This window comes from Citrus clementina, unplaced genomic scaffold, assembly GCF_000493195.1.
Source record: "Citrus clementina cultivar Clemenules unplaced genomic scaffold, Citrus_clementina_v1.0 scaffold_7, whole genome shotgun sequence".
NCBI classification, from domain to species: Eukaryota; Viridiplantae; Streptophyta; class Magnoliopsida; order Sapindales; family Rutaceae; genus Citrus; species Citrus x clementina.
In genome coordinates, this window is record NW_006262075.1 from 3,304,964 (window position 1) to 3,331,724 (window position 26,761).

The 26,761-nt window shown below is 34.5% G+C and overlaps 3 protein-coding genes across 7 annotated transcripts in view; 1 reads left to right on the forward strand and 2 right to left on the reverse strand.

Moving 5' to 3' along the window:
* LOC18036833 (probable serine/threonine-protein kinase At1g01540) overlaps nucleotides 1–868 on the reverse strand; it is a 3,244-nt gene extending 2,376 nt beyond the window's left edge. Inside the window, exon 1 of the mRNA XM_006425851.2 lies at nucleotides 2–868. Within this exon, the coding sequence (XP_006425914.2) occupies nucleotides 2–619 (618 nt within the window). The 5' untranslated portion in view covers nucleotides 620–868. The remainder of the gene's footprint in view (nucleotide 1) is intronic.
* A 4,236-nt stretch (nucleotides 869–5,104) lies between these two features.
* On the forward strand, nucleotides 5,105–17,714 carry LOC18036843 (DNA polymerase alpha catalytic subunit). Of its 3 annotated transcripts, XM_006425853.2 has the most exons (30): nucleotides 5,105–6,472; nucleotides 7,400–7,570; nucleotides 7,718–7,801; nucleotides 7,939–8,013; nucleotides 8,252–8,316; nucleotides 8,638–8,728; nucleotides 8,817–9,005; nucleotides 9,416–9,579; nucleotides 9,702–9,816; nucleotides 10,178–10,357; nucleotides 10,443–10,556; nucleotides 11,473–11,592; nucleotides 11,676–11,996; nucleotides 12,128–12,220; nucleotides 12,700–12,818; nucleotides 12,943–13,015; nucleotides 13,100–13,156; nucleotides 13,279–13,371; nucleotides 13,704–13,826; nucleotides 14,148–14,245; nucleotides 14,368–14,413; nucleotides 14,543–14,656; nucleotides 14,772–14,855; nucleotides 14,966–15,169; nucleotides 15,261–15,337; nucleotides 15,843–16,053; nucleotides 16,852–16,905; nucleotides 17,024–17,143; nucleotides 17,241–17,315; nucleotides 17,426–17,714. In XM_006425853.2, exons 1-30 carry the CDS (start codon nucleotides 5,408–5,410, stop codon nucleotides 17,570–17,572), a joined length of 4,542 nt encoding a protein of 1,513 aa, XP_006425916.1. In that variant the 5' UTR covers nucleotides 5,105–5,407; the 3' UTR covers nucleotides 17,573–17,714. The 3 variants fall into 3 exon arrangements, with proteins under 3 accessions (XP_006425916.1, XP_024036544.1, XP_024036545.1); XM_024180776.1 differs by lacking the exon at nucleotides 16,852–16,905; XM_024180777.1 differs by lacking the exons at nucleotides 15,261–15,337; nucleotides 15,843–16,053; nucleotides 16,852–16,905; ... (1 more) ...; nucleotides 17,241–17,315; nucleotides 17,426–17,714 and having other exon boundaries at nucleotides 14,772–14,847; nucleotides 14,966–15,081.
* A 695-nt stretch (nucleotides 17,715–18,409) lies between these two features.
* On the reverse strand, nucleotides 18,410–26,078 carry LOC18036859 (nicotinate phosphoribosyltransferase 1). Of its 3 annotated transcripts, none has more exons than XR_002904660.1 (15): nucleotides 25,684–26,078; nucleotides 25,123–25,270; nucleotides 23,968–24,087; nucleotides 23,700–23,834; nucleotides 23,554–23,615; nucleotides 22,856–22,931; nucleotides 22,275–22,376; nucleotides 21,474–21,590; nucleotides 20,807–20,865; nucleotides 19,983–20,157; nucleotides 19,491–19,625; nucleotides 19,315–19,413; nucleotides 18,920–19,057; nucleotides 18,718–18,830; nucleotides 18,410–18,635 (listed from the first exon to the last, which is right to left on the reverse strand). XR_002904660.1 is itself a non-coding variant. In XM_006425854.2 (15 exons), the coding sequence occupies exons 1-15, from the start codon at nucleotides 25,836–25,838 to the stop codon at nucleotides 18,558–18,560; spliced, it is 1,683 nt and encodes a 560-aa protein (XP_006425917.1). In that variant the 5' UTR covers nucleotides 25,839–26,078; the 3' UTR covers nucleotides 18,410–18,557. The 3 variants fall into 3 exon arrangements, 2 of the variants coding, with proteins under 2 accessions (XP_006425917.1, XP_024036546.1); XM_006425854.2 differs by having other exon boundaries at nucleotides 18,949–19,057; XM_024180778.1 differs by lacking the exon at nucleotides 25,123–25,270 and adding an exon at nucleotides 24,399–24,556 and having other exon boundaries at nucleotides 18,949–19,057; nucleotides 25,684–25,772.
* Between the last annotated feature and the right edge of the window lie 683 nt (nucleotides 26,079–26,761).

The window sequence follows — 26,761 nt, forward strand, 5'->3', positions numbered from 1 at the left end:
TGAGCAAGTTTTTGACAGCAACCTTAGAGTTATCTTCCAAAAGACCATAATAAACAATCCCATACCCGCCTTCACCAATCACCTTGTCATCAGAAAACCCATTTGTTGAAACTTCAAGCTCTCTCAAAGTATACCAATGACCCCACCCCAAATGGGACACTTCAGGAACCACAGCAGCCACCTGATCACCACTGCCGCCGCCGCTCCCATTCCCAGGATAACATATTCTATTATCTTTACCAATATGAACGTGAATCTTGTTATACCCAGTTGGGCTCTCTTCTTCTAAAGGCAAAAGCAGCGCTTGCCTTTCTATCACAGACCCAGTGACGGCCATGGGATCCGCCGGCTCTGGGTTCGAGGCTGGATGAATTCTGACTTCTGGAATGTCTTTAGAGATTACTGGTATTATTGCATGATGATTATTATTATCATCATTAATTGCCGCGTCGTTTAAAGATGGTTTTTTGTGTTTGGTTTTGGAACGTTTTGTTTTTGAAGTGAACCAGAGTGAGATGATGAAGAGAAGCAGCACAAAGGCTGCCCCTACACAGACACCAACAACTACCCACAAACGTAGACCAAAGATTGAGGTTGGCTTTGAGAGTCGGTCACTCATCGATGCCTGGTGTTTTTGTGAATTGAATTGTGATGATCAAATTAAATAATTAATTAACAGAGACTGAGCAAAGAAGTAATTGTGACGGCATTTCTCTTTCTTTTCTTTTTCCCCTTTTTGAAAGAATCAACGTGGAATTGATATAGGCATGTTGCTGGGAGATAGAGTAAAGGATGCGAGAGAATGGCGAAGAGAATAGCAGCTGGCACTGGCACTGGCAATGGCATGATGAGACTCTATTTATTTAAGATCTTTCTTTGCCAATGTAATCGTTCCATTTAATAAAAAATTAAAACTAAAAATAAAATTGCGCGGGTAGCAGTTGAGTTTACTTTTGAGTCGGTGAACTTGGGAAACAACATCTCACTCACCCCCTTTTTTTGGACAAAATTACAGTTAAAGATAATAATTTTCGTAGTCTATCAATGAGTCCGTTCTCTTTTTCATTTTTGTTCGATAAGAATCAATGGACCAAATATAAATTTTTTGCCTTGGATTTTTAACCTGAATTTTCATTCTTGTTTTGATTTGGTTCTTTTAGCAACTATCATGATAATGGGAATCATTTAATGCCTTCTTAGTAAATATAAGACCTATTTCAATATAGAGAAAACGTAGGAGGTCCTAATTTTTTTAATTATAAATACTAAAATAATAATCTTCATCCCAAAAATACTTAACTAGTAATTTTAAAAAAATTAACTACCTTCATATTATGATAATTAGAAAGGTACATGATTTGATCTACATCTATTAATAATTTAATATGACATTAAGATTATATAGAAGAGATTCACATTAAAAAAAAAAAAGTCTAAACCATATTCTTCAAAAATTTATAGTAATGAAGATTCACATCGTATTATCTCAAGTTATTGTCATCGTTAGTATTTTTAATTTTTTAATAAAAAAGTAACTAATACAAAATAATTGAAAACATGACTTAATAACCAAACTTATCATTTGAAGTCATTAACTCAAATTATTAAAAATAAAATTTATGCCATTCAATGCATTTTTGTTAACATTAAATTTGTCTTGTATGAAAATGATTTATGTCGGTCATTACATATTTCTTAGCATTAATTTTATCTTTATAGAAAAGTGTTACATAGCCTCAATCTAATGATTGCGAGTCAATCTTTTTGTTAAGTATATTTGCAAGTTGCATTGTGTAATTTGGTGTATTATATTATAAAATCCGACATTTAATAAATTTTCAGTTAAAGGACATAGTTTGTCCATTATCATAGAAGATGACCTTGACCTCTATAAAATGACCAAAGTACCCCATTATAACCCAAAAGTTTCCCTTGAGTGTATATGGATTTGAGAGGGAACTTAATTATTAGATTTCCTATAGTTTCCCAAGAAAGGAACAAGATTAGGTTAAAGACATAAAGAGAATATCTTTGGAAATTTTTCTTCAACCTTGGATTCCACCAACCAGTGAGGGCCGACATAAGTATTGATAATTAAAAATTTTAATAAATAAATAATGAAAATAATATAAACAAGTAGATAATAGAACATATTGTAATTAGAAGTGTTGGTACTTGGGATTCCATTTCCATATTTCCATTATCATATGATTAGGCGATGATACAAATCCCATGAGTCCAAAATCTAACCACCCCACCGCTATTTTAAATACCACTTGCTTGACAACAACCCCAAGTACCATTAATGCTTGAAAGTTTCAACAACTGCCTTCAAATGTTGAAGAATCAATTTTGAATCCCAAAATAAGGAGAATATGTTAAAGGTTCTATAGCCAACTAATGCATATACGTCATATGTGATTAAATTTAATATAATCATAACTTATATAATAGTTTTTTTTTTTATAATAAATGTATATTTATATAACATCATTTTTTTATTATATAACTGATATAATATTTTATATGTATTTTAGAATGTTGCCAAAAGAAGATCCGCTGACATCACATGTACATATGAACAATCTCTATTTTTTAATTAAATATCGAAGTAATATATTGGCACCTGAAAAGAAAAAGAAAAAAAAATAAAGTAAGCGTCGAAGATAATGCTTAAATATTTATTCTTCAAGTGGTCCAATTTAGTTGTTGTCAATTAAATAGGTAGTTAGAGTGTTTTTTGACTTGAGAATTAATAATTTTCTCAATACTTAGTCTGCTATAACGTTAGTTGATTTATGAAGTTTTTGATTCAATTCTATCCAATTGAAATTGGCACCAAACTTGAAATAACAATAATTTTTAATTAATTACTGAATCTAAATTTGGGAGATAAAATGCAGGGCATCTATTCAAATTTGGCTTATTTGAAGGAGGATTTTTAAAATATGTCAAAGGTAATACAATTAATTAATCCATATATGACATGTGTAATTGAATTTAATATAATTACCACTTATATGATGATTTTTCAAAATAAGTGTATATATATTATAACATCATTTTCTTTGTGTACGATTGACGTAATATCTCTGATGTATTATAGAGTTTTTCTATATAGAGACATTGTTCACTTATATAATAAACCATTAATCTTTAATCTTTATCGACATCTTAGTCAAATTCTTATTATGGAATCTTTAATTTGGCTGTCTATAGAACAAAATAAACTTGATAATTAATTACATAGAATTCTACATTGTGAAACCAATATATTGATTAATGAGTGAGTTTAAACTGTAAATTAATATAATAAATTCAACAAAATAAGAATAGGTAGAAATATTTTGAACTTTAGATAATTTATTTTCATATGCAATATTCTTAAATATATTTTCATACTTTGAAGATGTTTGTGTTGAATCCTTAATTCAATGTCGGGCTTACATATGAATAATTACGTGTTACAAACTATCATATAAAGTTAAACCCACTTAAAAGTGATCTATTAATGTTTTCGATAATTTGTGTTTTAATATATCTAATATGATGTGAGCTTTTAATATGTATAGACTTAAGGGTAATTTTTATTCTTATAATAGACTAAAATAGGAATACTGAAAGATGACATAGAAGTTATCTGTATGCAGTGGTTATAGTCGATATATTGCACGTAACATTTTATTCTTTTTTGACATCCCATAATTAAAGAGAGTGCACGAAAGTTATAGATTCGGTGTCTTGATTTGGAAAGTAAACCCCATGGTTCTATAGAATAATTAAGAATTATGGATTTGGTGTGTTTTCGCATATTTGTCTATTGATTTTTAATAATACAACACGAATATTCCTAAAATTTAGGTGACAGTTTTCACTAACGGTTAATTATTTTCTAACATTTTGAATAATTTTGTTATTACTTTTGTTTGATAAATTATAATTAAATTATCATTCAATTGTTAATAGATGGGATAAATCCAACAACAACGTTTTTTAGTAGAGAAGTTGTTATATATCTGTTTTGTGCAAATAAAACACATAAATTATGTATAATTGTAAGTTGAAAAGAACATTCACCACTTTTAGAGGCTTTGATAAAGAGTAATAAAAAAAATGAGAAAAGAAACTTGAATGAAAACTAGTTATACCATTGTTGAACGAAAGATAAATCAATTTTACCATTTTATTTGAACGCCTCATTTTATTTTACTATCTCAATTTTACCATTTATTTTTTAATATTAATAAAGCCATAAACAATATTGTATAAGTTAACGTGTACAAACTAATATGACATGAAGATATTAATCAAAAGGGGATAACAATTATTTATAGTATCATTATTCTTTATTTTTTGGATTACCCCTCCTTTTAGAATAAGAGTTAATTTGAACTTGAACCTATAAAAAAAAGGATATTCATCAAATTGAACCATGAATTCCAACCTTAATCAGATTCAACCTATTCCATTAAAATTGAATTGCTGATGAAGTTAACTTGGTCATTATAAAAGCCTTGTTTCACAACTTTTGATTGTTCACAAACACCTTTGAATCTCTTCACTTTGATCTTGCCTTTTGGCTTCCCAAACTCATGCATGTCAGTCAACGCAATCGGCACCGTAGCTTCACAAAATCAAATCACGAGGCTCGCTGCAACATATCCAAAAAAACAAAGCAAAAATTATCACTTTAAAGCAACAAGCCAAAAATAAAATTTAGAGAGAAAACAAAACGAGGGCGCAGTAGTCGTTTTACGATACCGATCTACTTTCAAAAACAAAAAATGCTACTGTCTACAGGCTACAGCTCATGCGGGTCTCGCCTTCTTGGAAAATTCGCCATCAATGGTCCTTTTGAAGCTCCGCAATTTTTAAACTTCATTGTTATCTAATAAACGTATATTATTTAATTTGATTCTATGTATTATCTTCTTTAAATATTCATATATTAGTTGGTGGGGCCAAAATCATCATTTCACATGCTAATGAGGTGTTAACGGAATGGAAAGGTTGAAATTCATGGGTTGATTTTGATGAACCTCATTTTTTATGAGGTACGAGATGAAAATACCCCTATATTTTTTAAAGAAACGTAATTCTAAAATTTGTTATAATTCATTGAGAAGTAGGGGTAATCAAATCAGTTGGGGTCACTGCTTACAAACATATTCCTCATGTACGGTAACGACAGTTTCTTTTCAAGATTATTGCTCAATTGAAAACCATTAAAAAAAAAAAAAAAATTGCCGCCTAAATTAATACAATTTTCCCGCCATTTACAACACCCAGCATCATTTTGCCCTCTTGTCTTTCTTATCAAAACCCTAGAGAGAGAAAAGCAGGAAGCAAGAGACGAAAATCAGCAGCGAGCAATAGACAAAAAACTAAATCTCGGGAGAACAGTCTGATGAAGGACGAGCAGCCAGTAGTAGCTGGCCGGCGCCGTAGCCGAGGAGCGGAGGCGTCCGCGCGAGCCGAAGCCTTGGAAAGGCTCAAAGCGCTGCGCCGCGGCGGACGGAGATCCGGAGATTCCGTAGGATACAATATCAAATTAGAGAATCCGATATACGACACCGTAGCGGAGGACGAGTATGACGCCCTGGTGGCGCGTCGGCGTGAAGAGGCGCGTGGATTCATCGTGGACGATGATGGTCTCGGATACGGCGACGAGGGACAAGAAGAAGATTGGTCGGTGGCTGGCCTCCCTTCGTCGTCCGATGACGAATCATTGGATGGCCAAAGATCGATTAAGAAGCAGAGAATTGAAAAAAGGGGAAAGAAAGAAAATAATCAAAACGTCAGGAAGCCGAATCCATCGCTGACTGCTGCGGCGGCCATGATGGGGAAACAGAGATTGTCGGCTATGTTAACATCGACAGCGATGTTTAAAAAATCCAAAGATGAGAAAGTTAAAGAAAGTGAGAGTGTTATTGATGAAGTTTTAGCAGAATTTGCGCCGGATGAAGCAGATCGAGAGCGGCGTAGAAGGTCCGTTTCAAGTAATATTAAGAGTTTCGTTTCTGTTAATTCTGTAAAGACCAACAGTCAATTAGTTACAAACTCAACGAATTCAGTAAAAGAAAATTCTGATTTGATAAATAATTTTGTACAAATTCAGAATTGTGATGTGGTTGAGGAATCAAAAGAATTGAAATGGGAATCTGATAATAGTACTGAACTGACTAAGAGAGATAACATTGTTGAAGTGAAAGATGAAGTAAATGAGGACGTGAAGGAATGTAAAAAACTAAATGCTAAGATTAGTACTGAGAAGGATCCATTGTTGAGTGCAACTGCAGGGTGGAAGGAGGTTAGCGGAGGTAATATGGTATTGGATGAGGGGAAAAGTGGTTTGAGTTGTCAGGAGTCGGAATTTGAGGTGGATGACGATGGATCATTGCCTTTTTACATTCTTGATGCTCATGAACAGCTTTCTGGGGCTAATATGGGAACCCTCTACCTCTTTGGGAAGGTAATGTGACAAATTCATTTCATTTTGTGATCAATTTACATGATTTTGCAGAATCTGAATTAGGAAATTTGAAGCACACCTCTGATTTATGGATTGGATTTTTTGGCTGAGTTTGGTATTGTTAATGTTTGGAAAGTGATATTATATAGCCAGTCAAATGGGTAGTTTGGCTGGAGAGTCCATGCATTTTCATTCTCTAATTTTTGCTACTTGTCAATATCTTAAACCGAGTTATATCTTTGACCATATCAGCGAGCTAGTGACATATAAAGATGAGACTAAACCAATCTAGAGCTTGAGTTGGCTTGGTTTCATTAAAAATCTTTAGATAGATAACCTGGAAACTTTATATTCTTCCGCTCTGCTCAGGCTATAATCTATTCAATTTCGCTTAGATTTTTAGGTTGTCAGTTTGTGCTGTTACAACTCACAACCATCTGATAATAAGGTACTTTCATTACTCTTGTTGTGCATTCTTTCGCATTTCTTTAATGTTAAATCATTTCTTTAATGCTGAAATCTGACCTCAGTAGCTGCATATTTATATCCATTAATGGAAATGGTCTTTTGTTTGCCTTAACATTCCTATTTTACTGCTTGGCTTCTATTAGTGGCATCTTTTCCCCAATGATTTGGATGGTAATTATGAATGACACAGATACTCTACTGAGCACCAACTCTCTCTTAATTCCTTTCAATAGTTTCTACTCTCTAGAGATATTTTGTCCAAGACTCTAGAAAATTATTGCTTTTGGGGCATCTTATATAATTTTTATCCCTTTCTTTTTTCTAGATAAGTTCTGTTAATTTTCGCTATGAATTTTCTATTGTGATGTGTCTTTGCATGTGTATAATTGTTTTATTGCTTGTTTTACATCTATATACAAATAACAACCTTAACAACTGTTATCTGTCATTGCTGTTAAGGTCAAAGCAGGAAGCACACATCATAGTTGCTGTGTTGTTGTTAAGAACATGCAGAGATGTGTATATGCTATTCCAAATGGTCCTCTGTTTCAGACTGATGAGATTATGAAGCTTGAGAAAGATGCCGAAGAGTCTCGTATTTCTCCCATGGCTTTCCGGAAAAAGTTGCAAGTATGAGTATTTACATATTCATGCAGCAATGCAGTATGAGTATTTACATATTCATGCAGCAATGCAGTCAAATATATTCACTCTTTCCCCCTCCTCCCTGTTCTGCTGTATATGTTATTGATGCATTTTTGTTGTTTTATTTTGTAGGATGTGGCTTTAGGATTAAAAACTGAAATCGCAAATCAGTTGCTAAATCTCAATGTTTCAAATTATATTGTGTCACCGGTTAAGGTTTGCAGACTCAATCTTTATGCTTCAAAGAAATGCATTGATAAATTTGCATACTACTCGATGCTGTTGTAACTTAGTTAATAATTCTTCATTTTGTTCCTTTGATTCACTTTGGTGCTCGTTCCTGGCTTATACAGAGGAGATATGCATTTGGGCAAGCTGAAATACCTGCTGGGGAGAATTATGTTCTCAAGATCAATTATCCATTCAAGGTATATCCCTAAACCTAAATGTGTGAATCAGATCAGGAAAGCAGTTTAAGCCATCACATTATTTGTTCAATCTTTTTATTGCCAACCATTCACCTGTTTGTTTTCCTGCTACTGTAATTTGAATAAGGTTAAATTCTGAAAAGTTAATTGTGAACCTTGACTCACATACTGCTGTTTTCATGATTGTCAAGATATGACTCTTCCATTAGGGATGAATGCTTGCATTTTGTTATTGCAGGACCCACCACTTCCAGCAGATCTAAAAGGAGAAAACTTCTGCTCTCTTCTTGGAACTCATAGCAGGTAAAAGTAGTTAGCATGGGTTTTTAACTTTGTTTGTCTTCTCTGTCTTCTGATTAGGGGAATTAGTGAGTTGACATGCTTTAGGAATTGAATGGATTGCTTGATACAAACTGGGTGGATCAACTAGTTATAATCTCTTGTGTTCTTCCATATGACTTGTTGATATATTATAAATTCTTGAAGCTCACTAGTTGATAGGATGAAAGTCCATGAGATTCATTGGACTATTTCTTATGCCATGCCTTCCGCAAATGCTAATAATCAATGCATTTTTGTTTTTGGATGAAAGAAAGGAACACTGACTGGTGTAGTCACATGCAGTGCCTTGGAACTTTTTCTTGTTAAAAGGAAGGTAAAAGGACCATCTTGGCTATCAATTTCAAAGTTTTCTAGCTGTCCTGCTCCTCAAAGGGTGAGTCTCCGAAATATGGGCATCTTATATTGCTTAATTATGAATGCTTGTAGTTTCAACTGCAACTGCTTGGTGTACTCTTTGACAGGTGAGCTGGTGCAAATATGAGATCACTGTGGACTCTCCAAAAGATATACGAGTTTCATCATCCTCAAAGCATGTAGCAGAGGTTCCTCCAGTGACTGTCACTGCTATAAACTTGAAAACTGTTTTCAACAAAAGGCAGGATGTGAATGAAATTGTATCTGCATCGGTTGTCTGCTGTCACAAGGCAAAGGTTAGTTTTGCAGTCTTTGTTAGCTATCCTACTTTGACATTAGTACATGGATTCTTCCTTCTTGGTGATTGTGAGAAATGGGTTTGCTATTATTCGTTTTGGTTGGAATATTGTAAATTGAGTTACACTTCAATTTGCAAAATATGTCTCATAGCAATTTTGCTAGTGATGTAACCTGGGAAGATGGCATTAAACTTGATTTTGCAACTAGTTGGATTTCTGTTTTTAATGGTGTTGTACCTAAACTTGTTAGAACTAGTACAATTTCAAGCTGGTCTACGCTGTGTGATTAGTTTTTATAGGTTATATGATTTATTATTGGCTCATGTACTCCAATTGCTGTTATTCTGGCTTAGAAAATTGTTATTTCTACTAAAATAAGTACTGCTTTTGTTGTATTTTTCTTTAAGATTGACACTCCCATGTTGGCATCGGAATGGAAGAAACCGGGAATGCTGAGTCATTTTACTGTAGTTCGCAAGCTTGATGGAGGCATATTTCCAATGGGTTTTAACAAAGAGGCAACAGATAGAAATTCAAAAGCTGGATCAAATGTTTTATGCTCTGAAAGCAGGTACATTGTAATTATAAATCTTGCTGTCTTTCAAAATTCCTGTTTCTTCTGATTGGCTGCCAACTTTCCATGATTGTGTTTTTGGTTGCTTCTGTTGAGTATTTTTTGACATTATGTTGCAGTGAGAGAGCCTTGTTAAACCGTTTGATGATTGAATTATACAAGTTGGACAGTGATGTTCTTGTTGGACACAATATATCTGGGTTTGACCTTGATGTTCTCCTTCACAGAGCCCAGGTGAGAATATCTTTCTTTTGCTTTCCATATGGTAGTTTGTAAATGCTCTATCATAGATAGTAAATTGTTGGCTCATTGGTGTTCCTTTCTTATATGCATGAATGCAGTCTAATAGGTAACTGTGGGTTAATATCAAACCAAATGCAAATTTATACATTTTCATTGCTTTTATATAGACATTCAACCTTTAGAATTGGCATTTCCATAACATTAAAGTGGGATAGGAATGAACACATGTAATTATTTTCTCAGTCTCTTCCCTTGTATTGTTTAAAATGCTTGTTTTTCTGCTGCGCTCATCTGATGTAGTTGTATTGAATTTCCATCTCGCCTGTAATGTGCTTGTACTATTCTCATGCAGGTTTGTAGAGTGCCTAGCAGCATGTGGTCAAAGATTGGCCGTCTCAAGCGTTCTGAAATGCCAAAGCTTAGAAAAGGAAGAACCATTTTTGGATCTGGAGCAAGTCCAGGGATCATGTCTTGCATTGCTGGTCGGCTCTTATGTGACACATTTTTGTGTTCACGTGACCTATTAAGAGAGGTATATCATTTGGCTGGTTTATTACACCCTGAATGCACTTATTATTTGTTTTATTCAATTTCGTTTGCTTCTTGTCTTCTTACAGGTCAGTTATTCTTTGACACAACTTGCAAAAACTCAGTTGAACAAAGACCGGAAGGAGGTTGGCCCACATGATGTTCTGAAAATGTTCCAAACGTTGGAATCTCTTATGGAACTTGTAAGTTCTGATGCTTGCTTTGACCAGTTCTGCGCACCATGTTTGATATTGAGATAAGGAACTGCAGTTTGAATATCAAAGAATTATTTTAACTCCCCAAGGGAACAACCTAATAGGTTTCATTGCTTGTGATAAAAGCAAGAGCTCGAGGTTTTAAATCTCCTTTCACCAAAATAGCATGTCCGAATTCCAATATAAAGTTAATTTTCATTCCATTACCATTGATTCTTACAATGTTTTCATTATATATATATATATTTGAGTAAATACAATGTTTGTCCATTATCATAAATCAAAGCATTCTTTTCACTTTTTAATGTTATCCTGTGCTTTGGTTCCTATTTTCTGTAACTAAGCATTAAGTTATTTTAAGTTCTGAACTGAGGATTATTTTAAAACCCTGAAATTCATAGGGTGAGTTACTGCTGAATGTTTAAGGCCCATTTTATGATGCCGACTTCAAAATTGGGTGCTCAATGTTATTGCATATTATGTGTGGACGAAAAGCCCATTTTGCATGATGGTCGGTCAATGTGTTCTCCAATGGATACAATTCACAGTTGTTGAAAACTTGAAATGAATGGATAACTTTATGTCAGCTAATATCTAAAGCCTTTGAGACACCATTGATCATTATGATGGTTGTTCGAAAATGATATTATTTTCATGTTCTCTTCTCCAGTTGAATACAGTGGTTCAGTTGATATTACCTATGTGATGTAGTACATAATAAAGGTGCTCAATAGCTTGAGCACTTGTTAGTAGAGGTGATTTTTGAGCCTACTTTGACAAGTTTGGTTTTTTCTAAAACATGGATAGCGGTTCAATGGGTGTATTTTGTTATTCAAGACTGGAAAACTAGATGCTACTGTGTGCCAGGAGAGTATGATTCTCATCGTGTTTGTAATGGTTTCAGATTGAATATGGTGAAACAGATGCATGGTTATCTATGGAGCTCATGTTCCATTTGAGTGTTCTTCCCCTCACTCGACAACTGACAAACATCAGTGGTAATCTTTGGGGGAAAACCCTTCAAGTAAGTTATTGCTGTAATTTTCCTTTTCTGCTTTTGTTTTCTGATAAAACCTGTTCACCAACTTGACATGGAAAATCCTTCAGGGTGCTAGGGCACAGAGAGTGGAGTATCTTCTATTACATGCATTCCGTGCAAAGAAATATATTGTCCCAGACAAGTTTACATATGTTAAGGAAACAAAAATGGCAAAGCAGAGAAGCAATCATGGCGTTGAGGATAGAAATGTTGAAGAGTTAACTAATGAAGATGCAAACTTTGACAATGATACTTCACACAATGACCACAGAAAAGGAAAAAGAGGTCCTGCCTATGCAGGAGGATTGGTTTTGGAGCCAAAAAAGGGTTTATATGATAAATATATATTGCTTCTCGACTTCAATAGTCTTTACCCTTCTATTATTCAGGTAAAATAACATTTTAATCCCCATCCTCACTCTCCCTATGCATGTGTGTGCACACTTACACTTACATGTCCTTATGTTGCTACGCTGGTTTCTGTTGTTTAATAAGCTTAAATAGGTAATATATTTTACAGGAATACAATATCTGCTTCACGACAGTTGAAAGATCTCCAGATGGATTAGTTCCTCACTTACCGTCTAGTAAAACAACTGGAGTTCTACCGGAGGTATTCTTTATTGCATTTGAATCATATTGCGATATTTTTTAGAATACTAGAATCTGAAAACTTGTTTTAAAATTGTAATTTTATGTTCTGATAATTTAGCTCTAAAAGGATAGCTTTTGAACTGTGAACAAAATCACAGAAACTCAAGAAAAGTAGGAAAAAGTTGCTTAATCTGTTCTTGTTCTAATTTTGCAACTTCTTAAGCTCTTTCATGTTTTGAATTTGAGATTCTTAGGATACTGGTTGGACAAGACACGTTTGGTGTTATTATTTGAATAAAATTAAATATAATCCAAGATTGTTAAGTGAAACTTCTACATGTTTTGTGTGCTTACTGATTGCGGCGATGTTCTGCTTCTAAGACTGTCCTATGCATTAATCATGGATTTCCAGTTACAAACTCATAATCTTTCTCTACTTCAATTTCCAAAGCGTGATTGTGCGCTTTAAATTTATGTGTTCTTTCTCTCCGTTTGTAGTTGCTTAAAAATTTGGTTCAGAGAAGAAGAATGGTTAAGACATGGATGAAGACTGCATCTGGTCTCAAGATCCAGCAGCTTGACATTCAGCAGCAAGCATTAAAGCTTACTGCAAATAGGTTTGTTCTTAGATTTGTTTTCTGTGGGTTATGAATGTGCACTTTAACTTCTGTGATTGCTGTTTCATTCCAACTTAATTTTATTCCATCTCACTTTACATGGCTGATATGTTCAATGTTGCAGTATGTATGGATGCCTTGGGTTTTCCAATTCAAGATTTTATGCAAAGCCTCTTGCAGAGCTTATAACGCAACAAGTAAGAGAAACATATATACTTAGCAAGGCAATGCCATTTATAATGAGATGTTCTAATCATTGAGCAAGTCACATGATTATGCAGGGAAGGGAGATTCTACGGAGCACTGTTGATCTTGTTCAGAATAATTTGAACCTAGAGGTCATTTCTTGTACATTCATATCCATAACTTGTGAATGTTTTCTTAGTGACCATGTCAGAATTATCTCATTTGTGTAGATATATGTAGTTGTTGAAGGATGCATTTACCTTGTCTCTTGCAGGTAATCTATGGTGATACAGATTCAATTATGATACATAGCGGAATAGATGATATTGCAAAAGCAAAAGCTATTGCTGGGAAAGTCATCCAGGAGGTGAGATTATAACTGTCTTCCTGTACTTGATGAATGTTGACATAAATATTGTATTGCAAAAGATTCAATTTGTGCCTTCTTGATGTATTTCTAAAGAGATTAAATCTATCTGGTGCTTCAAATTAGATTGGGGTGAGAGATCCATAGATTTATTCATTTTCTGGGAATTTGCACTTTGTTAAATTTTGACTTGAATGAACAAAAATTATAATTAAGCTCGTGTATCCTAGACAGTTTGAGAATAAGATAGCAAATTATTAACTCCAAAAAAAGAAAAAAATAAATAACAATGTGGAGCTATATGAGTGACTTCTATGTTATCTTGATTTTAGGTTAACAAGAAGTACAAGTGTCTAGAAATTGATCTTGATGGATTGTACAAGAGAATGCTGCTGCTTAAGAAGAAGAAATATGCAGCTGTCAAGGTGCAGTTCAAGGATGGAATGCCGTATGAGGTACATTTATTTTTTATTACTCTTGGACATTTCTAACTATTGGACAAGTAACGTCACTTGTCAATACAAGTGTTTGACACTCTTATGGTCAATTGTAGAAGAATGCACTTTGTTACCATGGTTGTAATATAACTTCACATGGTTGCAAGCTTGATAAGTGTTGGATTCTCTATGGTACTGTATGGAAATGCAAAACAGTTTTTTGTTTTTACATGCACAAACGTACACAGTTTATTGTCTGTCTAGATTGTCCAGAATTCTAGTGGTAGATTCTTTAACTTGCCCAGCTTTTGAATCAATATGATAACTTTGTGAATGCAGGTTATTGAACGTAAAGGTCTTGATATGGTTCGTCGTGATTGGAGCTTGCTTTCAAAGGAAGTGGGGGATTTCTGTCTAAGTCAAATACTGTCAGAAAGGTACGTGATGTCATTCCTACCCCAAGAACAATGATGGCACATTTGTTTGTGCTAAGTTGGAAATTTGAGTAGAATGATTGAATTACTGATCTGTTTAAAATGTTTGGCTCTTGGGCTCTCAGGTCATGTGAGGATGTTGTTGAATCAATTCACAACTCTCTTATGAAGGTGAAGTTATACTAACTTTGTAATTCATACTTATTCAGTTTTGCTGACTAACGTGTTCATGCTTCAAACCCCATAGATATATCACTGAGAAATTTAACTGACTGTCAGTCATGTATGCATATCTAACAGGTCCAGGAGGACATGAGAAGTGGACAAGTGGCACTTGAGAAATATGTCATTACAAAGACACTGACTAAACCACCTGAAGCGTACCCTGATGCCAAAAACCAACCACATGTTCAAGTGAGCTTGATAATTCTTCATTTCCTTAATTAGAAGTATCTATAATCCCAAGTAATTTCTTCCTCCATTTATTTAATCCAATGCATGAGGTTTACATTTGCCTGCCACGTTCCAGGTGGCACTGAGATTGAAGCAAAGTGGTTATTCTACCGGTTGCTCTGCTGGTGATACTGTACCATATATAATTTGTTGTGAGCAGGTTTGAGATGTAGTGATTTGTTTTCATCAAGTTAGTAGCCTTTGAGCATAGATTTCTTTGATGCTAAGATGTTATATTAATTGTAGATTTCTCCTTCCTTTTCTGGGCAGGGTACAAGTTCAGGTAGTTCAGTAGGGATTGCTCAGCGTGCTAGACATCCTGATGAATTGAAAAAAGGTGATGGGAAATGGATGATTGACATTGATTACTATGCGTCTCAGCAGATTCATCCCGTAGTATCACGTCTATGTGCTTCAATTGAGGGTACGAGCCCAGAGCGCTTAGCTGATTGTTTAGGGCTTGATCCATCCAAGGTAAGAGCATCTCTCTAGGCCAGACCGATTTTCAGTGAATTAATGCTTCCTTCTTTATTCATGCCTAAGTATTGATTTATGGTTTTTTCAGTTCCAAAGTAAACCAAGTGAAACTATGAGCAGTGATCCTTCCAGCTCTCTGTTGTTTGCTGTAGGAGATGAGGAGAGGTAATGATTACATTTTTTTAATCTTTTTTAATAAAAAAGAAAGATTATCAAAAAGATAAAAAGAGTATATATGAGTGATAAATGTTACATAAAATGAATTAAGAACACCACCCCAAGAATTTAGGAGAAGTTTCTGAATGATTACTTGTTTTCACCGTTCATGTGCATATTTGGTCACACTTTTAGCTATATTTTTGTGTCGTGCAGTATTTAGAGAATAACGTACACGCTATTTACATGTGCCAAAATTATGTAATTATATGTTGAATCACTTATTACACTCTATGATATCCAAGCACATGTATTCTTTTTCATCACTGTGGTTCATTTCCTTGTAAAAGTTTTTCTAAATTTTAACTGTCCCCCTATGATCTTGTAGATATATACATATCAGCAACACTTTCTTTGTTAATTAGGATAATGAAATTAGTATATTGGACGTTCTGGGTAGCTTTCACAACAAATAAAAGTAATGCATTAATGCAAGTTATAAATTGGATTGCAGATATCGGGGTTGTGAGCCATTGATCTTGTCATGTCCCAGCTGTTCTAGTACTTTTGATTGTCCAGCTGTCTGCAGTTCCATTTGCATGTCAGTCAGTGAGAAGCCAAGTAAGCCAGAAACAGAGTATAACTTTTGGCGTACATTGCGTTGTCCTAAATGCCCCGAGGAAGTTGAAGCGGGTAGAATATCCCCTGGAATGATAGCCAACCAGGTAATTATACTGAAAATTGTGCTCCACGAAAATATTGTTGAATTCGAGACGTTAGACCTTTCACTAAACTTGTCTATTGCACTCGTACTGTGTCACTCAATAAAGCCCTTGCAGTCCAAATTGTCATCTAGAATTAAGTTGTTAGCTAGGTGGTGTAGGAACATTAGTTTGAAAGATGCTTTTCCATCTTCAACCTTCAATGTCCAGCAGAATTTGGATAAATTAATATTTGATGAATTAGTAATCCTAATTAAATAATAATTTTTATTATTTTTAACTTGGGACCAATATGGTAAATTAAAAGTTCAAAAAATTTATAAGATAATAAATTTTTTAAATTTCTATTTTCTTATTGGACCCATCCCCCTGTACAAATTAGTAATCACCTATTTTGAAATTAAATCCGTATGTTATGTCTAAGTAACTTTTGTTTCTCGATGTTGTTTGTTTCTTCTTGAAATTATTTTTGACTTAGATCTCATCTCTAATTTTTTGTAATGAGAAAAGAGATCCTAATTAGTATTGTTGTTTTGCAATAAGAAATTAATCAATATCAGCATAAAATTATCATTTTTAAAATGTAAAAATAAAATTTGTACCACAATCTTATTACTACCAATGTGATGCAACTAACTATTATTTAAGTAAAGCATAATAAATGCAAAATCTAGGTAAATCAATACTATAAACGTGATCAAATTTTTTTAAAATAAAAAATATCTTCATAAATTTATAATTTATTGATTAATTGATATTTGTTAAATTAATAGAGTTCTAAAACCGTGCTTTGTCTGTCAGGTCAAGAGGCAAGCGGATGGGTTTGTCTCGATGTATTACAAGGGCTTAATGATGGTAATCTACCTCTTGTAGAATATAGTATTCGGTTACAAATAAATAACTTGTCTACCTATTATTTGATTTTAATCATCAGTGATTATTGAATTTTATCATTGATTTATTTTGCTCTCAGTGTGACGATGAAACTTGCAAATACACCACCTGTAGTTTGAACCTTCGGCTGATTGGTGATGCTGAGAGAGGGACGGTTTGTCCAAACTATCCTCGCTGCAATGGGCGTCTTGTACGAAAGGTTTTCACCCCAATTTCATATAATTAATAATTTCTCAAGATATATTTATCATATAACTAAAGAATTTATGGGTGTAATTTGTGCCTTCTTTCACCAGTACACAGAAGCAGATTTGTATAAGCAGCTTACTTATTTTTGCCATCTGTTGGACACTCAACGCGGCATAGAAAAGGTTAATTTCATTTTTCTTAAATGTTTTGCCATTTTTTGTTTGTTCAGCATACTATTTAATACAATGGCATTGTGTATTGATCTTTTTTCTTTTGTTATTGGGAGGAGCAGATGGAGATTAGTGCTAAAATACCACTAGAAAAAGAGTTGAACAAGATTCGACCTGTGGTTGCTTTGGCGGCATCAACAGTTCAAAGGATTCGCGAGCGCTGTGCCTACGGCTGGGTAAAGCTGAACGACATTGCCATCTCGGTATGAATTAACCAACAAATTCAATTCAATCTGTATTTTTAAAATCTCTGTTGTAAATATTAGCGCGCGCGCTTGTATTCGCTAGTAAAGTTTTGTTTTGCTGACTGATTCAACATTTATCTCAGAAATGCTTCATAATTTCATTTGATTTGCTCTAGTCCTATTGCAAATTTTCGAAGCCAAAAGAGATCCAGACTGAAGATGACATTCATTGAACTGTTGAAATGATTGTTTATGCTAATTTTTTTTTTAAAAATATTATAGTGATAATGACTACAAATTGGACATCTCAATAGTCAATAGCACGATAATTTTTTAGATGGCGTCAACACAACCTGTCAACCTCATTATCACACGTTCAAGCCCCCCAAAATTGCCACCACAATCCAACGCCGCATTTGGTCAACTTTGATATATTTAGGTCATGGGACCTTCCTATCTGGAAAAGAAAAAGGAGGAAGCGTGCTGGGATTTCCGCCTGGTTTGGCCTCAATTTGTAAAGTTTCGGGTTTATATCGCAAGCTAGGCTCAGCACTTGTGTTAAGGCAAACGCTTTACTCCCCAACTCTCAATTGAAAAAAAATATTCTTTTTCTCTCTCAAGTTTTTGTTTCTAACTTGTAAAATATTATGATAGAAAATTTTAGTGTGTAACGAAAAACTTGGGTCGCTGATCAGTAAAGCGGAAAAGTAAAACGTTGTACCATACAGTGTAGATACTCTTACAACCGTTGAATATCCAAACAGCATTAAAAATCAATAATAGTTGTCAGGACAAGGACAAGAAATGGAGCGGATGGGGGAAAAAAACAATTGAATTATAATAGTAAAGAAATCAAAATCATGGTTCCTGTAACTTTCAAATTACATTATTATTATATGAAGTGAACTTATGTATGCCTTTGACTATTTGAAGAAGCTCCTCCAATTCTGATGGAATCATTACTTGCAAATTTGTACATCATTCAATGCAATTTATCTTCATTCCTACCTTATTGCAACTCCCCAACAGGTGCCTCGTTGAGCCAGAGGAAATGAATGAAGTCATACAATTTGGCACTTACACTAACCTGCATAACATAAAGTAACCTTTTTCTCATTTCCAAGTAATGCATTGGATGGAGCATATTAAGCAAGATATATTTAGAGTACCTTGTAAGGTGTTGGGTTCAGTCTCCTCATGTGATCAGGCCGCATTTGCTCTAACTGTTTGATACAGCGCTCTCTTGTGTCCTTGAGAGTTGGTAAATCTTCTCTTCTCTTATCTGCAAGGAACAGAAACCGGTTTAGACATGGGTCTGACTAGAAACAAACTGCTTATAAAAGGACCATTCAAAGTACTTAAAAATTGTACGTCTCCGAAGACCATCGGATAGTCCCCACCTGAGCTCCCTGGCCAGTAACACTTCAGGAGCTCTTCGACTTTCTGTGGCACCACATATGCTCTCTTTGATTCATTGAAAGGGTGACGACACAAAATTCGTTCTCCCACCTGCAAATTTACAATGTGATGAAAATGAGGTCTTTCTCCGTACATCATTACAATCATCATATAAATGATAATGCATGTAGACATGGAATATATTGACAACGGCTAATTACCACAAAGCAAGACTAGCCTATCTAGTGGTCAATTAGTGACTCACACTCTTTCCTATTTCTGGATTCAAAGCAGTGAGCATCGAAGGAAAGCAGAACTGAACGCCACATGCAGTACAATTATAGTGAATAACACAAGTTGACTTTTACCTTTGGAGGTGGTTCATTTTCTCCAGTCATTATGTCCACAAGGGGGTAACCTTCTTTGCCATACAATCTGTAAGACCGTTTCTTACATGGTATAGAGACCTAGTCACCAGAAAAGGAATAATAATTACAGAACGATCAGAGATGCTGCTATAAGTTTATAGGAAGCATGTTCAAACCTTTGAAACATCTTCAGAGAGTTTGATGCGAGGCTGCTTATTTATCTCCACAAGCTTGAAAACACAGCCTAAAGCAGCCTGAGCATAGCAAGTGACCAGATAGGTTCCTATTCCAAATGCATCTACCTCATGACCCTTCATTTCAAAAAAAGAAAAGGCTGAAACATTTAAAACATCCAAGTGTAATATGATGTTTCTAACATCATAAAAATGCACAAATTGACGTATATCATCCTGCATCCATATTATATAAAAGGGTGAAAGAATAATGTATAGTAGTGCCAATCCTTGGTCAGCTTGATATCAATGAAACACAACATACTCATCAGAGAAGATGCTTCGAGGTGTATCTTATATCCATGGGAGCCTATGAATATTAATTGCAGTGTATGTCAAGGAAAACCTTTTTTAGAATCTTTTTAACACATTCGTGAAGTTCTGAAGCAATGTGGAAATATGCTTATTTGAAGCACCTTTGAATTTAGAGTTTACCTGTTTGTTTAAAGCATCTAAAGTTTCCTCATTTAAATCATTACTAGCAGTAATGCTCATCTTCTCAAAATCAGGCACTCCAAATTCTTTTTCAATGGTGCGAAAGAACTTGCGGGCCTCACAAGACAGATACGCTAAATCACCAGAGTCCAATCTAATGCCTACAGCTTTATACCTGCACAGCACCTCAACTAAACTCAGCCCAGAAATTATGTGATTAAATAATTAATTGGAATATAAGCAACATGGTGAATCTTAAAGATATTAAAATGAAAGGAGAATGATAAAATCACAAAATATGTTGATGGCACAGAAAGAGAAAACACAAGGACCAACAAAACAAAACATATGATCATGGATGATTCTCAATATGAGGAAAAATGATAAAGGGAGCAACAATATCACATTTTCACCTGTCTAATATAAGAGGGAATGAATAGATTTTATAAGTTTAAATGTCAGAACAATATTTGAATTCTAAAGTTCCAACAGATATATCTAAAGATATGTGCACGACTGCAGCCAGAGCACAAAGTAGTAGGATGTTTACAATTTAACTGAGAATACTTCGTGTCTACCCATCAAATAAAGTGGTGTCATCATCACCATCATTTCCATAATCAGCAACTCTTACTTTTTTGCTTGACAAATTAAATTCATGCTGTACAAAACTTAAAACATGAGGCAGAAACCGTACCACTCAAGGCTCAGGTGGAAAGGCATACCAGAAAAGGAAAATGGGAACTGTTTGTGTGCATGTTCGCATAAAAAGTAGCTCTCTTATTCGAGTAAAGAGGATAAAGGTATAAAGCTTTCAGACATACCCCAAATCATTGAGTGCTAGAGCAACCGCACAAAAGTTGGGAACCCCACTCCTCATAACCTAGTATTGAACCCCATTATTAACAAGTATGTATGATTAATGCAAAATGAAGATATTAGACTTAAATAAGTTAAAAAATGGCAACATATTTATTAAAAGTAGAAAATAGAACCATATAAAACAGCACATTGCCCATGTTTGCCAACTAAAATCTACTTCTGACAAATACCTACATGTCTTGCATGCTTATGTAAAATACATCACAAGATTTAGATGACATTCATAAATAGTTTTAGAAAAGAAAATCTGGTTAGTACACTAACTATTAAGTAGCAAGAGTGAGATAGATGACATTCATAAATAGTTTTAGCCAACTAAAAAGGGGAACAAAAATTCATTTTTTGCTTGTTTTTGAGAATTTGCAAATAAACCATATCAGATGTTTAATCAGGCAAATGACTCAAGCAACTACGCCACTTAAACCATCGGCAATTTAATGCTGAATATACATGCAGATGAGTAAGAGAGAGAGAGAGAGAGAGAGAGAGAGAGAGAGAGGATTCGGGAATTAAGCTAGAAGATGAAAATAAATTTCGTACAGTACTTAAAACTAAAGAGATCTGAGATCAAATGGTTAATGAAAAGCCCACTTGAAAATGTTCGCTTACATCATATGTGTCCACGAGAGCTAGGAAGTTATTGGGGAACGCTAAGGCATAGGAGATGAAAGCTGCTAACTCGCTTTGATTTGTCTCACCAAAAATGCCATGTAATGACTTTGACCACTGTAAAGAAAGGAGAAAAATTAGTAAATCATTAGATAAAGGGATAGGTAATGACTAGTAAAAGAAAAACAGACCATAAATAAAACAGGAAAACTACTTTCCAGAAGAAGTGATGGTTTCTACAATGTATCTGCAAAGGTACAAGTAAAATACAGATACAACAACGAGCATTTGCTGTATAGAAGTAAGTTGAAATTGAAGCCATTGGAAACAAGAACAAATTGAACTAATTGATCTCATCAAAATGCAATTTAACAGATGTGACAACTGCAAAGCAACCAGATCAACCAGTTGCAAACTAGGGAAGAGGGGAAAAGGAAATATTAGACACAATTAGCTGCAGTCGTACAGATAACAGGAACAGACAACATTTTCTATTTGTAAGGTATGGTTGAAATTCTCCTGCGGAGTCCACACTTCTGTTTCACTGCCACATGTGTTCTAGTGTGCCAAGATGTTTTTCTCAAAAGAATAGAACATTTGAATCTTGCAAAAGTTGCATGGAACACAATCTTTGTCAGTTTCATGGTAACTGCTGTTTCGAAAGTCAAACAAACAACCTTCCCGGATCATAAGTGTACAGTTACTAACATAAAATCAATGGATACTGATGAATCATGTAATTACAATGTAAAGAAAACAAAGGCACAAACTAAGTTGAAAAAAAAAAAAGGGAAAAAAAACCTGAATTTTGCTCAACCATGTCTGAACCAAACTGACAAAATCCTCACTAGTATGAGACCCATCCGAGCTTTTAAGTGATTTCTCTATAATCTCATCAGGGCTCTGCAAAGTCATAGTGGATCAATTAGATCAACAGAATAAAGGATGTTTTGGAGATTTTTTATCTGGAAACAAACAAACAGAGTCCCAAACACATCCTAAACTACTATCTTGGATCATGATATGTTTCCTTGGCTTGAATCCAGTCGCAATTGAGGATTTGTAGTGAAACTCAACCTATAACAGATTTTCTAAAACCAAAAACGTGGATTCCCTATTCAGATTCAGACAAACATCCCTCAGGCTCTTGCATAGGATCTCATTTCTCATCTTAAAAAATACGAAGTAACATTTCAAGGAAATAGCCTCACTCAATGGAAATGGTGAGTTTAAACTAAGAAAAAGCAAATATTATAAAGCCATCATCAATCATGATGGTACGGTTGAAACTAAATGGCATTATACAAATTCTTTTGCATTGTAAGGCACATCTACAACTACTAGTAATATAGGTATTAAATCTCTCTATCAAAATTACTAACCATAAATGAGCTAACAAAGGCATGTGAATGCGTTCCACGAAGAGGTATCCCAAATAACTTCCCAGCAGCAACATTGCTGTTAACAAAAAACCAAAAAGCAAACAAGAGATAAACCAAATATCAGCCAAGGTAAATAACCAAGTAGCTGAAGATAACTGAGGAGAATTCAAGCTTTAAGTGATCTGAAGGTCAATCAAAGTGGAGGACACTTGAGTCTTTGCCTTTTCTTCAATTCTCTGTGGAAATCTACACATGTTGAATCTATAAAAATAAAATGTCTCCTACTAACTAACTAGTATCTAACCAATGGATAGCTACAGCACAAGCCAATACAAGAAACACCATGCAATTGCTTACAAACAGCCAGAATTGATGTCTCCTTCAATGAATTCTGGTATCCTTCATATCAGCATGGGCAAGGAAACACAAAAAGCAAAACTTCGGGATATAGGGTCATTATCATTCCCTTTGAATCTCAGAAGTATATAAAATAATCTATCCTTTACTTTGTGGAGATTCAAACATAACTGAACCAAATTGATAAAAATGTATTTTATTTCATTCAAAGTGAACTTAGAACTTAACATGAATAACTTGAATAATACTACAAAAGATCACAGATGCTTAGAAATTAGAAGCTATATAGGATATGAACAAATGGATATGAGAAATGACTGTGGAGAATAAAATATTTTCACCTTGTGGCATCAAATCCTCCAATGTAGCAGTATTTTGATGCTCCTATTCCTCCATCAGGGCCCTAAATGTAGGATAAAGTAAGCTATTCTTATGAACAAACAAAAATCAGCAGTTCAAATAAAAGGTTAAAAATAATGTGAGCAACCTGAGCCCGTCGAAGGCCAAACTCGAGTAACATTTTTGACTTGCTAGCAACAAATCGATGTCTTGCAGCATTTGTAGTCACTAATGAGGCATAATTAATAAGATTCACAAATGGAGTTTCCAGCAATTGAACCACCTAAAGCAATAGAAGATAAGCATTAAGAAGAATTTAACGGTAAATATAAATAATTACATGCAAGAAAGACTCAATAAACACAAAATACATTTGGAAATAATATGTGGAGAAAAGCTAGTTTAATGGTACTCACAGCAACTGGCCCTTCAACTCGCAGCAGGGGTACCTTTGGGAAAACAACTGATCCCTCTGTAATAGCATGCACTTCAACATCAGAACAGTTGATTCCTCTAAGATAATCGAAGAAGCCATCCTATAGTTTTTAGGGGAAAAAAATTGATTAACTTATCAGTTAACAATCCAAATTGCAGGCAATATTAACAAATCACGTATTATATGGAAAGCAGCACCATATACCACAAATAAATTTTGCGGCAGAGCTAGAAAGAACATGAAACCTAAACTTTATTTTTAGAAGGTCGTTCATATCAGTACAGCCATTCAGGTGATTATCTATCAGAAAATGGAATTTATTTATGAGATGCAAAGATGATAGATAATAACAGCTAAACAATTAAGTAGGTAAACAAAAGCAACTAAGACAAAAAAATAAAAATTGCCAACATTGTATAAATCCGTGCATCTGTTGCTAACTTTCCCCCTGTCCCACATCAATAATGCCTGCAGCAGGTGTTTACATGCCTCAATACACCTACTAAGATAATTCACCAACAATTGGTGAGAACAAACTGTCTGCAACAGTCCTACAAGCTCATCAAAAACTGCACAAGCATGGTAGCAAAACCAAATTAAAGAAGCTTTTCCAACAGCCAAGTTTCAATTCTCATGTAATAAGACACATTTGCAACAAAATCCATGATCGTAGGAAACACATTGATTAACATTCAGGTCATTACGCACAAAAAGATTCAAATTCCAAGAAGAAAAAATTTCATGTATATCGACTGATGTGTAGAATTGTTAAAATATCAACCAAGCATCCAGAACAGGAAAGTGATAATCACATCACCCATTGCCGTCAAAAGCTTTAAAGCTAAAGACATGTATGAGAGCTAAGATTTAAATGTTAAAGGCCATCATAATCGATGTGAATGAAAGAAAAAGAGGATATCAGATCACTCCTATCAACGAAGCGCTCATGACCAAATCATGCAAATTGTTCACCTCGCAAGTTAAGGACGTAAATAAAAAAATACGGGCAAGCACATCACAGCAGTGCTGTGATATTTCAAACTGAACTTCATTAAATGATCTTATTCTAAAGAGAAAAAAGAAAGCAAAAGCAGCTTCTCATTACTACTATGACGGGTAAAGTGGTTTGCAATACCTCACATGAACCAGGCAGGCTATCACGGACAAAAGTGATCTCCTCCTCTGTCAATTTGAAGTTAGCAATGAACCTTATGCATTCTTCCAAACCAGCAAAGATAGTATATTCACCACCAAACGGATTCTTTCGAAAATATAAATCAAACCTGAAGCACACATAATCAAAGACACAATATCTCTTAGAAAGCCACTTACTAGTCAGTAGTCGCTACATCTCAACCTCTAAAAGGTATTGCTTTGCAGCACGAAAACAACGAGTAAGGCGGTCAGCTACAGGGTGCTAAAAATGCCAGCAGGACTTAATAGAATCGATGAATCCAAATCCCTAGATTTTTTTTCCTATCTTATTAACTTTCATTTTTATTTATTCATTTTTTTTTTATAACTTTGAAATAATTAGCGCTAAATCCAATTGCTAGCAAACTCGCATAATTCAGCAAAATTTTCCTTTAACGAAAACAAAACAAGTTCAGTTACACAGGAAACTAACTAATGACAAAATATCACAAAAGGCTTTGTTTGATATCGAGAAAAATGAATGACGAGTAACAGTACTTACACAGCACGTTCATCATGCTTGCCAGCTTTCCAATAAGCATAAGCCATGGTGAACTGATAAAGATCGTTTAACAGAGGCGTAACCATCGGGTTAGTCGGGCCAGAAACGGACCGACCCGCTTGGTTTTCACTCGGTCCATTCGCTTTGCCCTCCATTTTTCTTTCACAAATTTATTGTTTCTTTTTCAGTAAGTTTTTTGAATTGTATGTATGCTAGCGTTTGGGAGTACCCGTCTATCTATTTATAAAGAGTTGGTGGAAGGGAAAGGAGTCATGTAATTTACGGCTTTTCAATAACAGAAAGGGGGTCTGTTTGTTGAATTGAAGAAGACCGTTAAAAGCGCAGCAGTCCTTTTTAGAAAATTTGTTTGCAAATAAGAATAAAGAAATGCCAATGGCAGAGGTGAACCTCTCACAGTTAAGAAAGGTCGTGAGGGTAGGGATTTAAATTTTTATAAATTTAAAATTTTTTTAATTAAATATTATGTATGATTATTTTAATATAATAATATAAGTTGTAATTATATATATCGTAATAATAATTATAAATATTTATATAATATAATAATTTAATGTGTAATTAATATTGAAAAAATAAATAAATTCAAGGCAGGCGTGACCATATAAAATTTAATTTGTACGATTGCAGAATAGCACTATGAATTCAATGAATTTACAAGTATTACACATGGTCAGCACGCCATCTTGTTGTTGATTTCTTATTTTTCTCTGTGGTCAAAGAAAAATATTGTGTATTTTGTTTTATATGTTCATAAATTCATTTATGAATTTATGACCAGGAGAGTGTTGGCCAGGGATGGTAATAGATGAGGGTGCGAATGTTGCGGGTAAAGGAGCTAGGTCGTTTGTACAACTGAGAAGGGCTAATAAGAGAGTAGGAAGACTCACTGATTTGGGCTGAATCAGAGATATAGGAATATTCTACAAGGTTTTCAATTTTATTGGTGGTATGAGAAGTGCAAGATCTGGGCAAAGAAAGAGTAACAGGAGGTGAAGATGAAGTGGAAGCCGTGAATAAGAAGTTCTCTCTGCGCCTGAAATTCTAGAGAGCAAAATAG